The sequence below is a fragment of the Sinocyclocheilus rhinocerous genome, unplaced genomic scaffold, assembly GCF_001515625.1.
Source record: "Sinocyclocheilus rhinocerous isolate Xijiao unplaced genomic scaffold, SAMN03320098_v1.1 scaffold2428, whole genome shotgun sequence".
Taxonomy (NCBI): domain Eukaryota; kingdom Metazoa; phylum Chordata; class Actinopteri; order Cypriniformes; family Cyprinidae; genus Sinocyclocheilus; species Sinocyclocheilus rhinocerous.
In genome coordinates this window covers 130,379-142,514 of record NW_015643186.1, presented here as the reverse complement: position 1 = coordinate 142,514, position 12,136 = coordinate 130,379, and the positions used below count along the sequence as shown (strand labels likewise).

General features: G+C 44.5%; 3 protein-coding genes across 10 annotated transcripts in view; 1 reads left to right on the top strand and 2 right to left on the bottom strand.

Moving 5' to 3' along the window:
- The window catches only part of cntrob (centrobin, centrosomal BRCA2 interacting protein), a 30,487-nt gene extending 27,498 nt beyond the window's left edge, over positions 1 to 2,989 (top strand). For all 6 annotated transcript variants that reach the window (XM_016574590.1, XM_016574591.1, XM_016574586.1 and 3 more), the window contains 3 exons: positions 262 to 626; positions 724 to 852; positions 2,861 to 2,989. In XM_016574590.1, the coding sequence (XP_016430076.1) occupies positions 262 to 626; positions 724 to 852; positions 2,861 to 2,938 (572 nt within the window). In that variant the 3' untranslated portion in view covers positions 2,939 to 2,989. The remainder of the gene's footprint in view (positions 1 to 261; positions 627 to 723; positions 853 to 2,860) is intronic.
- A 1,112-nt stretch (positions 2,990 to 4,101) lies between these two features.
- On the bottom strand, positions 4,102 to 6,480 carry LOC107757166 (SPRY domain-containing SOCS box protein 2). 2 transcript variants are annotated; one of them, XM_016574579.1, is made up of 3 exons: positions 6,440 to 6,480; positions 5,013 to 5,718; positions 4,102 to 4,328 (listed from the first exon to the last, which is right to left on the bottom strand). In XM_016574579.1, exons 2-3 carry the CDS (start codon positions 5,686 to 5,688, stop codon positions 4,174 to 4,176), a joined length of 831 nt encoding a protein of 276 aa, XP_016430065.1. In that variant the 5' UTR covers positions 5,689 to 5,718; positions 6,440 to 6,480; the 3' UTR covers positions 4,102 to 4,173. The 2 variants fall into 2 exon arrangements, with proteins under 2 accessions (XP_016430065.1, XP_016430066.1); XM_016574580.1 differs by lacking the exon at positions 6,440 to 6,480 and adding an exon at positions 5,879 to 5,926.
- Positions 6,481 to 7,408: 928 nt separating this feature from the next.
- Positions 7,409 to 12,136, bottom strand: part of actl6b (actin-like 6B) — an 18,274-nt gene continuing 13,546 nt past the window's right edge. For both annotated transcript variants that reach the window (XM_016574582.1, XM_016574583.1), the window contains 2 exons: positions 7,649 to 7,735; positions 7,409 to 7,551 (listed from right to left, as the gene is read on the bottom strand). In XM_016574582.1, coding sequence (XP_016430068.1) covers positions 7,471 to 7,551; positions 7,649 to 7,735 — 168 coding nt within the window. In that variant the 3' untranslated portion in view covers positions 7,409 to 7,470. The remainder of the gene's footprint in view (positions 7,552 to 7,648; positions 7,736 to 12,136) is intronic.

Below are 12,136 nucleotides of genomic sequence, written 5' to 3'. Positions count from 1 at the left end.
ACTCACACACACACACTCACACACACACACACACACACACTCACGCACACACTCACGCACGCACGCACACACTCACTCACGCACGCACGCACGCACACTCACACACACACACACTCACACATACACACACTCTCATACACACACACACTCACACACACATCTTATTATTTATTAAAAAGGGAATTTTGCAGGCGTTTGTATGAATGAATATTTAATATCCCACACTGGTGAACTCCTCTGCACTGTGTGTTTGTGTTGCAGCGCTCAGTGACTGCAGTGGATTGTGGGTCAGGCCTGCGTTCTCAGAGAATGAAACGATGAAAGAGAGGAACGAGGAGACGAGAGAAGTTCAAATGAAGCAGATTCTCAATCTGAATCACAGTCAGTGTGAATCCAATCAGATCAGAGTGATGCAGAAGCAGAACCACGCCCCCACAGACACACGGACCAATCACAGCTCCAGTGCAGACAGTGGGCGGGGCAGGGTCGGGGCTTCTGGAGTGTGGTATAGTAGTGATTCAGAGAAAGTCCCGCCCATCAGAGATGAAGCTCCGCCCAACAGAATGAGAGTTTCCTCTCTAAATGAAGACAACAGACAGAATGAGCTGCAGTATTACGTGTCAAAGGTACAACACACACACACTCTCTCTCTCTCACACACACACACACACACACACACTCTCTCTCTCACACACTCACGCTCCTTCCTGTGTGTCGCATCAGCTGCTGGAACGCTCCCCCGGTGACCCTGTGGACGAGGCAATCAAAGAGCTTAAACATGAGCCTGAGCGTCACATGAGCGAGCCGAGATCAACCCTGGAGCAGAAACCAGATCAGCGTGACAAACCAGAGGTGATCCGCTTCGCTAGTGTTTGCATGGAGTCATGTGACCGCCACAGCTAGATGTCCACCGATGTATCGCTTTTGCTGCAGTCTTAATTTGGACCGATGATTTTGATTTAGTTTTAGTCTTATTTTTTGGACTAAAATGCCATTAGTCATCTGAATTTGTTTTAGTCGACTAAATCTTATGATTTGGAAGCTGTCCTCAGTAAAATGCGCAGCACACAATAGCAAATTGGGGTTATAATGCTCAGGGACAGAGTTAAAAAATAAATTGCGACCACTGTTTCCTGACATCATCTGCTTTCGGAAGCGCAAACAAAGACGTTTCAGGCGGTCGCGCACCGGACAGCATAATAGGACCCCTTTAAGGTTTGAACATGCAATATAAACACAGATTTAACTCCTGTGACACATGACATGCCTTTATATTAAAATTAAATTGATCCACGAGATGCGATTACGATGTAGGTGTCGCTGTATTTTAATGCTTTTGTTAGTCTATCCAGCTGAAGCCACTAGATGCAGCGCTGCTACGCTATTCATTCAAAATACTGCGGAAAAAGAGAACATCAATGTGGAGAAGACGTTACGTCAAAACTGAAACCAAGCCGTTCACACAGAACACATATTTATCACATTTTCTAGAGGGACGTCTATCAGCGTGACACTCAAGAGCGGCATGTTTAGAAAGCCATGGAAAATTAATGCAAGTTCGACTTTTAAAAAACATGTCTGGAGACTTTTTGGCGGTTTTTCTGCATCTCATGTTTTTAAATGAAGAAAGCACTCTTTGTGATTGGTTTTCGGTTCTTTGTATTAAACTATACGTACATACATGATGCTGTTTTGTTTCTAATTGTTAAGCAACTTAATTAATTATATATGGTTTATAAACATTATTTTAAACATTATGCGCCCTCTTGTGGCCTCAGGAGAGAAGCCAAAAGCTTTTTTCCACCCTAACTGAAAATATTCCTTTTAAATTCGATTATAATTCAAATATTGATAATATTTTAGTGCGAAATTCGAATTTAGTTTTTCAGCCATTTTGACAGCCCTAGTTCATTCAGACTGGATCTCTGTGCAATCGTCCCTTCGTAACATTTTCGTCTCGTTTTTATTCGTTGACGAAAATGTCAATATGAACAATTTTCGTCATTGTTTTCGTCATTCAAAAAGAGTTTTTATTTCATCATCGTCTCGTTTTTGTCTGTGAAAAAATGTCATTGACAAAAATTACGAATAACGAAATGAACACTGTTTTGCTAGAACTATTGGCTATCCGCAAAAATCCATAGTTAAATCCATAAATTCATAAAAAGCTGATAGTTTTCCGGGTTGCATCTATTGCTGGAGCGGCTGAGAAGATCCGCTGTTATTATACAGAGCGAGAGCGGCCTCTAGAGGAGAATCACTGACACCTCTGCTGTTTGTTTTGACACATGCTTCTGTGCACTTCAAATGCGGATTTAAAACATGGACTATGAAACGGTCATATTGTAACACATTGTAACACACTGTAACATTCAAATCTGCGTTCACGCTGCGGCTGAGCCCAAGAGAGCTGTTAATGTAGGCCTAAAGGGATGAAACAGCTTCACAAGCAGTCGTATCGTTATCCGTCACAAACATTCAGATAATCACAGAAGCACTGGGTTAAAAGTTTACATGTCGTTCAGATATAAACTCTTGTCTACTGCAGCTATCATAATAGATGAAATCACTTTTTTGCAAGTGACTTGAAGCTTCAAATAAAGACGGCATCAATTACAACGTAACGCCAGCAGGTGGTGACAAGTGACTCAAGAAAGAGATTAGTTTAGTTTAGTTAGTGTGTGCTAATTTCAACTTCTGCTAATATATTAATGTTAACATTAATGAACTATGAACTAAATGTAATGATCACTATAGAATTAATATTCAATGTTAATATTTGTTATTCATTTATAGTGTGGTACGGTTTTGTTTTAATAATAAAGCACTCTTTGTGTGTGTGTGTGTGTGTGTGTTTCAGGCGTGCGTGTCGTCTCGAAGCGTCCCGAGCAGAAGATCAGCGAGCCGCAGAGGAGGACCTCAGAGAGTCTGGAGATGACCTCATTTTACTCACTTATTCATGTGCTTTATTATATTTGAAATAAACTCTCAGATGTCTTTAAGGAGCGTCTTAAGTGTTTTTCTTTGACGTTTGAGTGTGTGTTTTACACAGCACATGCACTGCTGGAACACACACTGCGGAGTGTGAGTCTGTGGGTTTCTCCTCAGTGAGCGACTGATCTAGACGAGCGTGTCTGATGCTCCTGAGGACCTGAACCGATGTCAGTCGCTGGATCTGATCAGGTGACACTCATGCATTCATACTGAACGATTGATTGAATCATCAAACACAGATGCTGCATAAAGAAAGGCCATTATGTCTTTTTTTTTGCATGGTGCAATTATTTTATCCTGATTATTCATGAGATTCAGCCTGGTATGATGATATTCTTCATAATGAAAGGCGTGATTCTCCAGATGGACGGTTATATCAGTAAAGCATTCATCTGGAACTCGTATTACTTTCTAGTCAAGTCACATTTATTAAAATACAGCTTTTATTCCATACATATTATTTCAAAGCAGCTTCACAGAGATAGACAGGGAAATAACAGTGTGAATGTCCTCGTTTGGAACGAAGTCGCTTTGGATAAAAGCATCTGCTAAACGACTAAATGTAAATGTTGCAAAAAGATATATTTTATATATTAAAATATACATTATATTGGAGGCAAAATAATATAAAACAAATGTATTCAATTCTTAAGACAAAATTACTTTTTAAGTTTTTGAAGATTTGTTTAACAATGGAAATATGAAATAAAAAACTGGACTTCCTCAGTTATAAATGTATGCATATATATATATATATTAACATAATGTTCACTTTATATATCTCTCTATGTACATATGACCACAAAACCAGTCATGAGGGTAAATTTTTTTTAAAATTGAGATTTATAGATCATCTGAAAGCTGAATAAATAAGGTATCTATAATTTTGACCCATACAATGTATTGTTGGCTATTGCTACAAATATACCCCAGCGACTTAACACTGCTTTTGTGCTGCAGGGACACAAATGTATACATACAGGAAAAGAAAAACGACAAAAGGAAAGGGAGTTGCAGAATATACCATCATTAGACAATTCTTCTCTGACTTAAGAAGATTTAGTCTTGCAGTTTGATTCTGATTGACAATCTGAACACATCTGCAATTTTTAACATAAATTAGAAAAACACCCAAATGAAAAAAAAGCTTTAAGTAAAGCTGTGTTGTGATGTGCAGTGTCACTGCTCTTCCTCTGCAGTGTTTGTGCTGTGTGAGTCCAGCAGGAGGCGCTGTAGAGCAGACGGGAAGGACAGCGTCCGGCTCCGGGGCCCGGCCCCTCCGAGGGCCCTCCGCGCAGATAACCGGCTCAGAGCCTCCAGAGCAGGTGGGTCTCCTGAGAAACACGGTCAGTGATGATCAGAACACGCCAGCGCTGATGACGCTAGCCCAGAATGCACTGTGCATCAGATATTTATTACGGCTATCCATTAGTTTGAATATATTTAGTTTCTGTTCTGTTAGTGTCTCTTTAAGGAAAGTTTGTGTTGGATTTGATATTTATATATAAATATACAGTATGCTCAAAAATCACACAGAATGTCAAACGATTGTGTTAATGCATTAATGTTAACAGCACTTACTGTATATTTAATTTAATGCTGAAAAATGCGTGGATAAAAATATCTTGTTGTTTGTGTGTGCTGTGTATTTTTGTCCTCCATCGAGCTCTAATTATAAAACATCACTGTAAAAACTCAGAAGCTGAGAAACTCAAAAACTTAATGACGGATTATTCGAAACGTACGGAAAAATGGTATCATCTTTAAAGTTGGTCTGTGCTTCCAGCACACATGATATAAAACACTATAAAAACTTAAGCATGATAATGACTTTTACTTGTGGATTTAAGTTCAGTAAGCTTGATGTTAAACTGAGTATTAACCTCACACACTAGTGTTACTTTACTGTTTTTAATGATTTTTAATAATTTTTCAAATATGATAAAAAAAAAAAAATTTTTATATCACTTTGTGATGTGACATCATTGGTGTCGGACATGTGATGATGTCACACTCACGTGTCATGCCACACAGGTAGCGTATGCAGATTTGAGCTCCTCCCCAAACGCAGCTCACAGCAGGGAAAAGCTCCGCCCCTTTGGGGAGGTCCTGGAAGGCGACGCCCAGATAGCAGTGGTCCACCACGTATCCCAGCGTCCCTGCGTCTGCGTCCACCACCACTAACACACGATCTGGAACACTTAAGACGCCCTTGGCTCCGCCCCCAGGGTACCGCCTCCCCGCCCTCCCATCATGCCAAAGCTGATTGGTCGAGAGATCCCAGCCCCAGGAACACGAGTCTCCACCTATTAACGCCATGTAGCCCGAGGCCTGAAGGGTGCATTTGTGTGTGGACACACCCAGTAGGGCGTGGCTTCCTCTCTGTTGCTCCTCCCACAGCACCTCCCATATATGGAGCCCCGTCGCCGTGCCGACCGCGCCACGGACCGCATCACTGCTCTGCTCCACACGGGCGCGAGAGACACGCCCACCCGACGGACACACCTTCAGATTGGGCGACAGGTAGGTGGGGCTCCACTGCGACCGCGGGTTTCCAGGGGCGACGGGGGGCGTGTCTAAAAGCACTGCCAGGCGGATGGGCGGGGCTACAGAAAACGGACAGAATGCTGATCGGGATTTATGGTGTTGTTTAGGACCGCCGTCCTTCAGCAAGCAGCACAGTGTGAGACCCATCCAATCAGATCGCAGAATAACATCAACTTCCTGTTCAAAGACACAAAACCACCCTCGGGTCACCGTACTATGACATTAGTCAAACTACAGCGATTTAGATCATCATTCAATAGTGTTTAAATCATTATTACAAAGTCGATTATTTTAATATCCTACTATAGTATTAACTGAACTTAAAGGAATAGTTCACCCAAAAATTCAGACAATCCTATGGAAGGAAGAAAGTCAGGTTTCGAACGACGTGAAGGTTATAAATGTGACCCTGCAGCACAAAAGCAGTGTTAAGTCGCTGGGGTATATTTGTAGCAATAGCCAACAATACATTGTATGGGTCAAAATTATACATTTTTCTTTTATGCCAAAAATCATTAGGATATTAAGTAAAGATCATGTTCCATGAAGATATTTTGTAAATGTCCTACCGTAAATATATCAAAACTTAATTTTTGATTAGTAATATGCATTGCTAAGAACTTAATTTGAACAACTTTAAAGATGATTTTCTCAATATTTAGATTTTTTTGCACCCTCAGATTCCAGATTTTCAAATAGTTGTATCTCAGCCAAATATTGTCCTATCCTAACAAACCATACATTAATGGAAAGATTATTTATTCAGCTTTCAGATGCATAAATCATAAATACCCTTATGACTGGTTTTGCCACTCATTTAAAACTATAACAAATTCTTATAAAATCTATAATGTTATTAATATTCGTATAGTGTACTTTACCTGCTCTTGAAACTTACATTAAAGCATAAAAAGCCGAATCGACGCGTTTCCTCGTGAGATGCTGTTACCGTGAGTGCGCGCGCTGACTCCCGTCCTCTCGCGTGCATCCCGCATTTAAACGTCACTTATCTCCCGTGCGCGCTCCCGCGACGTCAGCGCCGGCCGTCGTGTCAAGGCCAGCGCCGAGAGTGACGTCTGTGCGTCCCCGATGACGTATTTCACGCAGGAGAAACTGTTTCTAAACATGTACCATGGCGATATTATATATGATATGATATAACAGACATCATATTGGGGGTGGTTATTTACATTTACCATGTAACCATCATTTCGTTGAATTTATTCACCCTGGGTTTCACAGACAAGGCTTAAGCTTAGTTCCCGACTAAAATAATTCTTAGCTGTTTCAACTGAAAGAAACTCGCACTGATTGATCTTAAAATATATCGGTGCCTTTGTTGTGTCTCGAGATGCACACCAGTAATGTGTTTTTTTTTCTAAGGCACGTTAATAAAAATTACTTCAATGTCCTAATTGAGCTATGGCCTAATCCTGGTTTAGTCTAAGCCCTGTCTGTGAAACCAGGCCATACTGTTTTAAAATACATTTTTAATTTAAAATGAAATAAAATGAATAAATATACAAATGTATATAAGAATTCTTGTTTTCTGCTAATGTGTTGCACATGAACGAAGCTTCCTGAACTCATGATGATATTTCTCAGTTTATTGGGCTTCTGACAGAGAACGCGACACTCTGAGTTACTGTAAATACTGTATGCAGATCAGTGAAATGTAGTTTGTACAGAAACATAATTCAGCATGAAGCGCATGTCATATGACAGTGAGAGAAAGAGACGGTGTGTTTGAGGGGTTTGTGTGTTTTGTATGTGTCTCTCTCTGTGTGTGTGTGTGAGAGAGTGTGTGTGTGTGTGTGAGAGATAGTGTGTGTGTGTGTGTGTGTGTGAGAGTGTGTGTGTTGTGTGTGAGAGAGAGTGTGTGTGTGTGTGTGTGTGTGTGTGTGAGAGTGTGTGTGTGTGTGTGTGTGCTTAGGGGCATTTTCTCTCCACGCTCTGTTTTCCTCCCTCATCATACTCCTGCTTTGAGATCCACATCTGCTGGAAGGTTCCCTGAGGACGAACACATCAGGTCAGTTATATATTTACAATAATATATAATAGAGTGTTGTGATGCAGTATGTGTTAAAACAGCTGTTGTGTTTCTCACCAGTGATGCAAGGATTGATCCTCCAATCCAGGAGCTGAATCTCCTCTCGATGGAGCTGTTGCTGGCGATCAGCTTCAGTCTCATGCTCTGAAACACAGACAGCAGGAGCTAGTGAGGAGATCAGACTGAGATCAGATGAAGATGAGACAGGGATCAGACTGAGATCAGATGAAGATGAGACGGGGATCAGACCGAGATCAGATGAAGATGAGACGGGGATCAGACCGAGATCAGATGAAGATGAGACGGGGATCAGACCGAGATCAGATGAAGATGAGACGGGGATCAGACCGAGATCAGATGAAGATGAGACGGGGATCAGACCGAGATCAGATGAAGATGAGACGGGGATCAGACCGAGATCAGATGAAGATGAGACGGGGATCAGACCGAGATCAGATGAAGATGAGACGGGGATCAGACCGAGATCAGATGAAGATGAGACGGGGATCAGACCGAGATCAGATGAAGATGAGACGGGGATCAGACCGAGATCAGATGAAGATGAGACGGGGATCAGACCGAGATCAGATGAAGATGAGACGGGGATCAGACCGAGATCAGATGAAGATGAGACGGGGATCAGACCGAGATCAGATGAAGATGAGACGGGGATCAGACCGAGATCAGATGAAGATGAGACGGGGATCAGACCGAGATCAGATGAAGATGAGACGGGGATCAGACCGAGATCAGATGAAGATGAGACGGGGATCAGACCGAGATCAGATGAAGATGAGACGGGGATCAGACCGAGATCAGATGAAGATGAGACGGGGATCAGACCGAGATCAGATGAAGATGAGACGGGGATCAGACCGAGATCAGATGAAGATGAGACGGGGATCAGACCGAGATCAGATGAAGATGAGACGGGGATCAGACCGAGATCAGATGAAGATGAGACGGGGATCAGACCGAGATCAGATGAAGATGAGACGGGGATCAGACCGAGATCAGATGAAGATGAGACGGGGATCAGACCGAGATCAGATGAAGATGAGACGGGGATCAGACCGAGATCAGATGAAGATGAGACGGGGATCAGACCGAGATCAGATGAAGATGAGACGGGGATCAGACCGAGATCAGATGAAGATGAGACGGGGATCAGACCGAGATCAGATGAAGATGAGACGGGGATCAGACCGAGATCAGATGAAGATGAGACGGGGATCAGACCGAGATCAGATGAAGATGAGACGGGGATCAGACCGAGATCAGATGAAGATGAGACGGGGATCAGACCGAGATCAGATGAAGATGAGACGGGGATCAGACCGAGATCAGATGAAGATGAGACGGGGATCAGACCGAGATCAGATGAAGATGAGACGGGGATCAGACCGAGATCAGATGAAGATGAGACGGGGATCAGACCGAGATCAGATGAAGATGAGACGGGGATCAGACCGAGATCAGATGAAGATGAGACGGGGATCAGACCGAGATCAGATGAAGATGAGACGGGGATCAGACCGAGATCAGATGAAGATGAGACGGGGATCAGACCGAGATCAGATGAAGATGAGACGGGGATCAGACCGAGATCAGATGAAGATGAGACGGGGATCAGACCGAGATCAGATGAAGATGAGACGGGGATCAGACCGAGATCAGATGAAGATGAGACGGGGATCAGACCGAGATCAGATGAAGATGAGACGGGGATCAGACCGAGATCAGATGAAGATGAGACGGGGATCAGACCGAGATCAGATGAAGATGAGACGGGGATCAGACCGAGATCAGATGAAGATGAGACGGGGATCAGACCGAGATCAGATGAAGATGAGACGGGGATCAGACCGAGATCAGATGAAGATGAGACGGGGATCAGACCGAGATCAGATGAAGATGAGACGGGGATCAGACCGAGATCAGATGAAGATGAGACGGGGATCAGACCGAGATCAGATGAAGATGAGACGGGGATCAGACCGAGATCAGATGAAGATGAGACGGGGATCAGACCGAGATCAGATGAAGATGAGACGGGGATCAGACCGAGATCAGATGAAGATGAGACGGGGATCAGACCGAGATCAGATGAAGATGAGACGGGGATCAGACCGAGATCAGATGAAGATGAGACGGGGATCAGACCGAGATCAGATGAAGATGAGACGGGGATCAGACCGAGATCAGATGAAGATGAGACGGGGATCAGACCGAGATCAGATGAAGATGAGACGGGGATCAGACCGAGATCAGATGAAGATGAGACGGGGATCAGACCGAGATCAGATGAAGATGAGACGGGGATCAGACCGAGATCAGATGAAGATGAGACGGGGATCAGACCGAGATCAGATGAAGATGAGACGGGGATCAGACCGAGATCAGATGAAGATGAGACGGGGATCAGACCGAGATCAGATGAAGATGAGACGGGGATCAGACCGAGATCAGATGAAGATGAGACGGGGATCAGACCGAGATCAGATGAAGATGAGACGGGGATCAGACCGAGATCAGATGAAGATGAGACGGGGATCAGACCGAGATCAGATGAAGATGAGACGGGGATCAGACCGAGATCAGATGAAGATGAGACGGGGATCAGACCGAGATCAGATGAAGATGAGACGGGGATCAGACCGAGATCAGATGAAGATGAGACGGGGATCAGACCGAGATCAGATGAAGATGAGACGGGGATCAGACCGAGATCAGATGAAGATGAGACGGGGATCAGACCGAGATCAGATGAAGATGAGACGGGGATCAGACCGAGATCAGATGAAGATGAGACGGGGATCAGACCGAGATCAGATGAAGATGAGACGGGGATCAGACCGAGATCAGATGAAGATGAGACGGGGATCAGACCGAGATCAGATGAAGATGAGACGGGGATCAGACCGAGATCAGATGAAGATGAGACGGGGATCAGACCGAGATCAGATGAAGATGAGACGGGGATCAGACCGAGATCAGATGAAGATGAGACGGGGATCAGACCGAGATCAGATGAAGATGAGACGGGGATCAGACCGAGATCAGATGAAGATGAGACGGGGATCAGACCGAGATCAGATGAAGATGAGACGGGGATCAGACCGAGATCAGATGAAGATGAGACGGGGATCAGACCGAGATCAGATGAAGATGAGACGGGGATCAGACCGAGATCAGATGAAGATGAGACGGGGATCAGACCGAGATCAGATGAAGATGAGACGGGGATCAGACCGAGATCAGATGAAGATGAGACGGGGATCAGACCGAGATCAGATGAAGATGAGACGGGGATCAGACCGAGATCAGATGAAGATGAGACGGGGATCAGACCGAGATCAGATGAAGATGAGACGGGGATCAGACCGAGATCAGATGAAGATGAGACGGGGATCAGACCGAGATCAGATGAAGATGAGACGGGGATCAGACCGAGATCAGATGAAGATGAGACGGGGATCAGACCGAGATCAGATGAAGATGAGACGGGGATCAGACCGAGATCAGATGAAGATGAGACGGGGATCAGACCGAGATCAGATGAAGATGAGACGGGGATCAGACCGAGATCAGATGAAGATGAGACGGGGATCAGACCGAGATCAGATGAAGATGAGACGGGGATCAGACCGAGATCAGATGAAGATGAGACGGGGATCAGACCGAGATCAGATGAAGATGAGACGGGGATCAGACCGAGATCAGATGAAGATGAGACGGGGATCAGACCGAGATCAGATGAAGATGAGACGGGGATCAGACCGAGATCAGATGAAGATGAGACGGGGATCAGACCGAGATCAGATGAAGATGAGACGGGGATCAGACCGAGATCAGATGAAGATGAGACGGGGATCAGACCGAGATCAGATGAAGATGAGACGGGGATCAGACCGAGATCAGATGAAGATGAGACGGGGATCAGACCGAGATCAGATGAAGATGAGACGGGGATCAGACCGAGATCAGATGAAGATGAGACGGGGATCAGACCGAGATCAGATGAAGATGAGACGGGGATCAGACCGAGATCAGATGAAGATGAGACGGGGATCAGACCGAGATCAGATGAAGATGAGACGGGGATCAGACCGAGATCAGATGAAGATGAGACGGGGATCAGACCGAGATCAGATGAAGATGAGACGGGGATCAGACCGAGATCAGATGAAGATGAGACGGGGATCAGACCGAGATCAGATGAAGATGAGACGGGGATCAGACCGAGATCAGATGAAGATGAGACGGGGATCAGACCGAGATCAGATGAAGATGAGACGGGGATCAGACCGAGATCAGATGAAGATGAGACGGGGATCAGACCGAGATCAGATGAAGATAAGACGGAGATCAAACTGAGATCAGATTAGACTGAGATCAGATGAAGATGAGACAGGGATCAGACTGAGATAAGATGAAGATGAGACGGGGATCATACTGAGATAAGATCAGACTGAGATCAGATGAAGATGAGACGGGGATCAGACTGAGATCAGATGAAGATGAGACAGGAATCAGACTGAGATC

What these genes read in the sequence shown, in the direction of transcription:
- LOC107757166 (XM_016574579.1), bottom strand. Translation starts at nt 5,688, where the DNA reads ATGGGTCTCACACTGTGCTGCTTGCTGAAGGACGGCGGTCCTAAACAA. An exon ending in CTACCTGTGTGGCATGACAC is followed by an intron (nt 4,329 to 5,012) that starts GTGAGTGTGACA and finishes CGTGTTTCTCAG; the next exon opens with GAGACCCACCTGCTCTGGAG.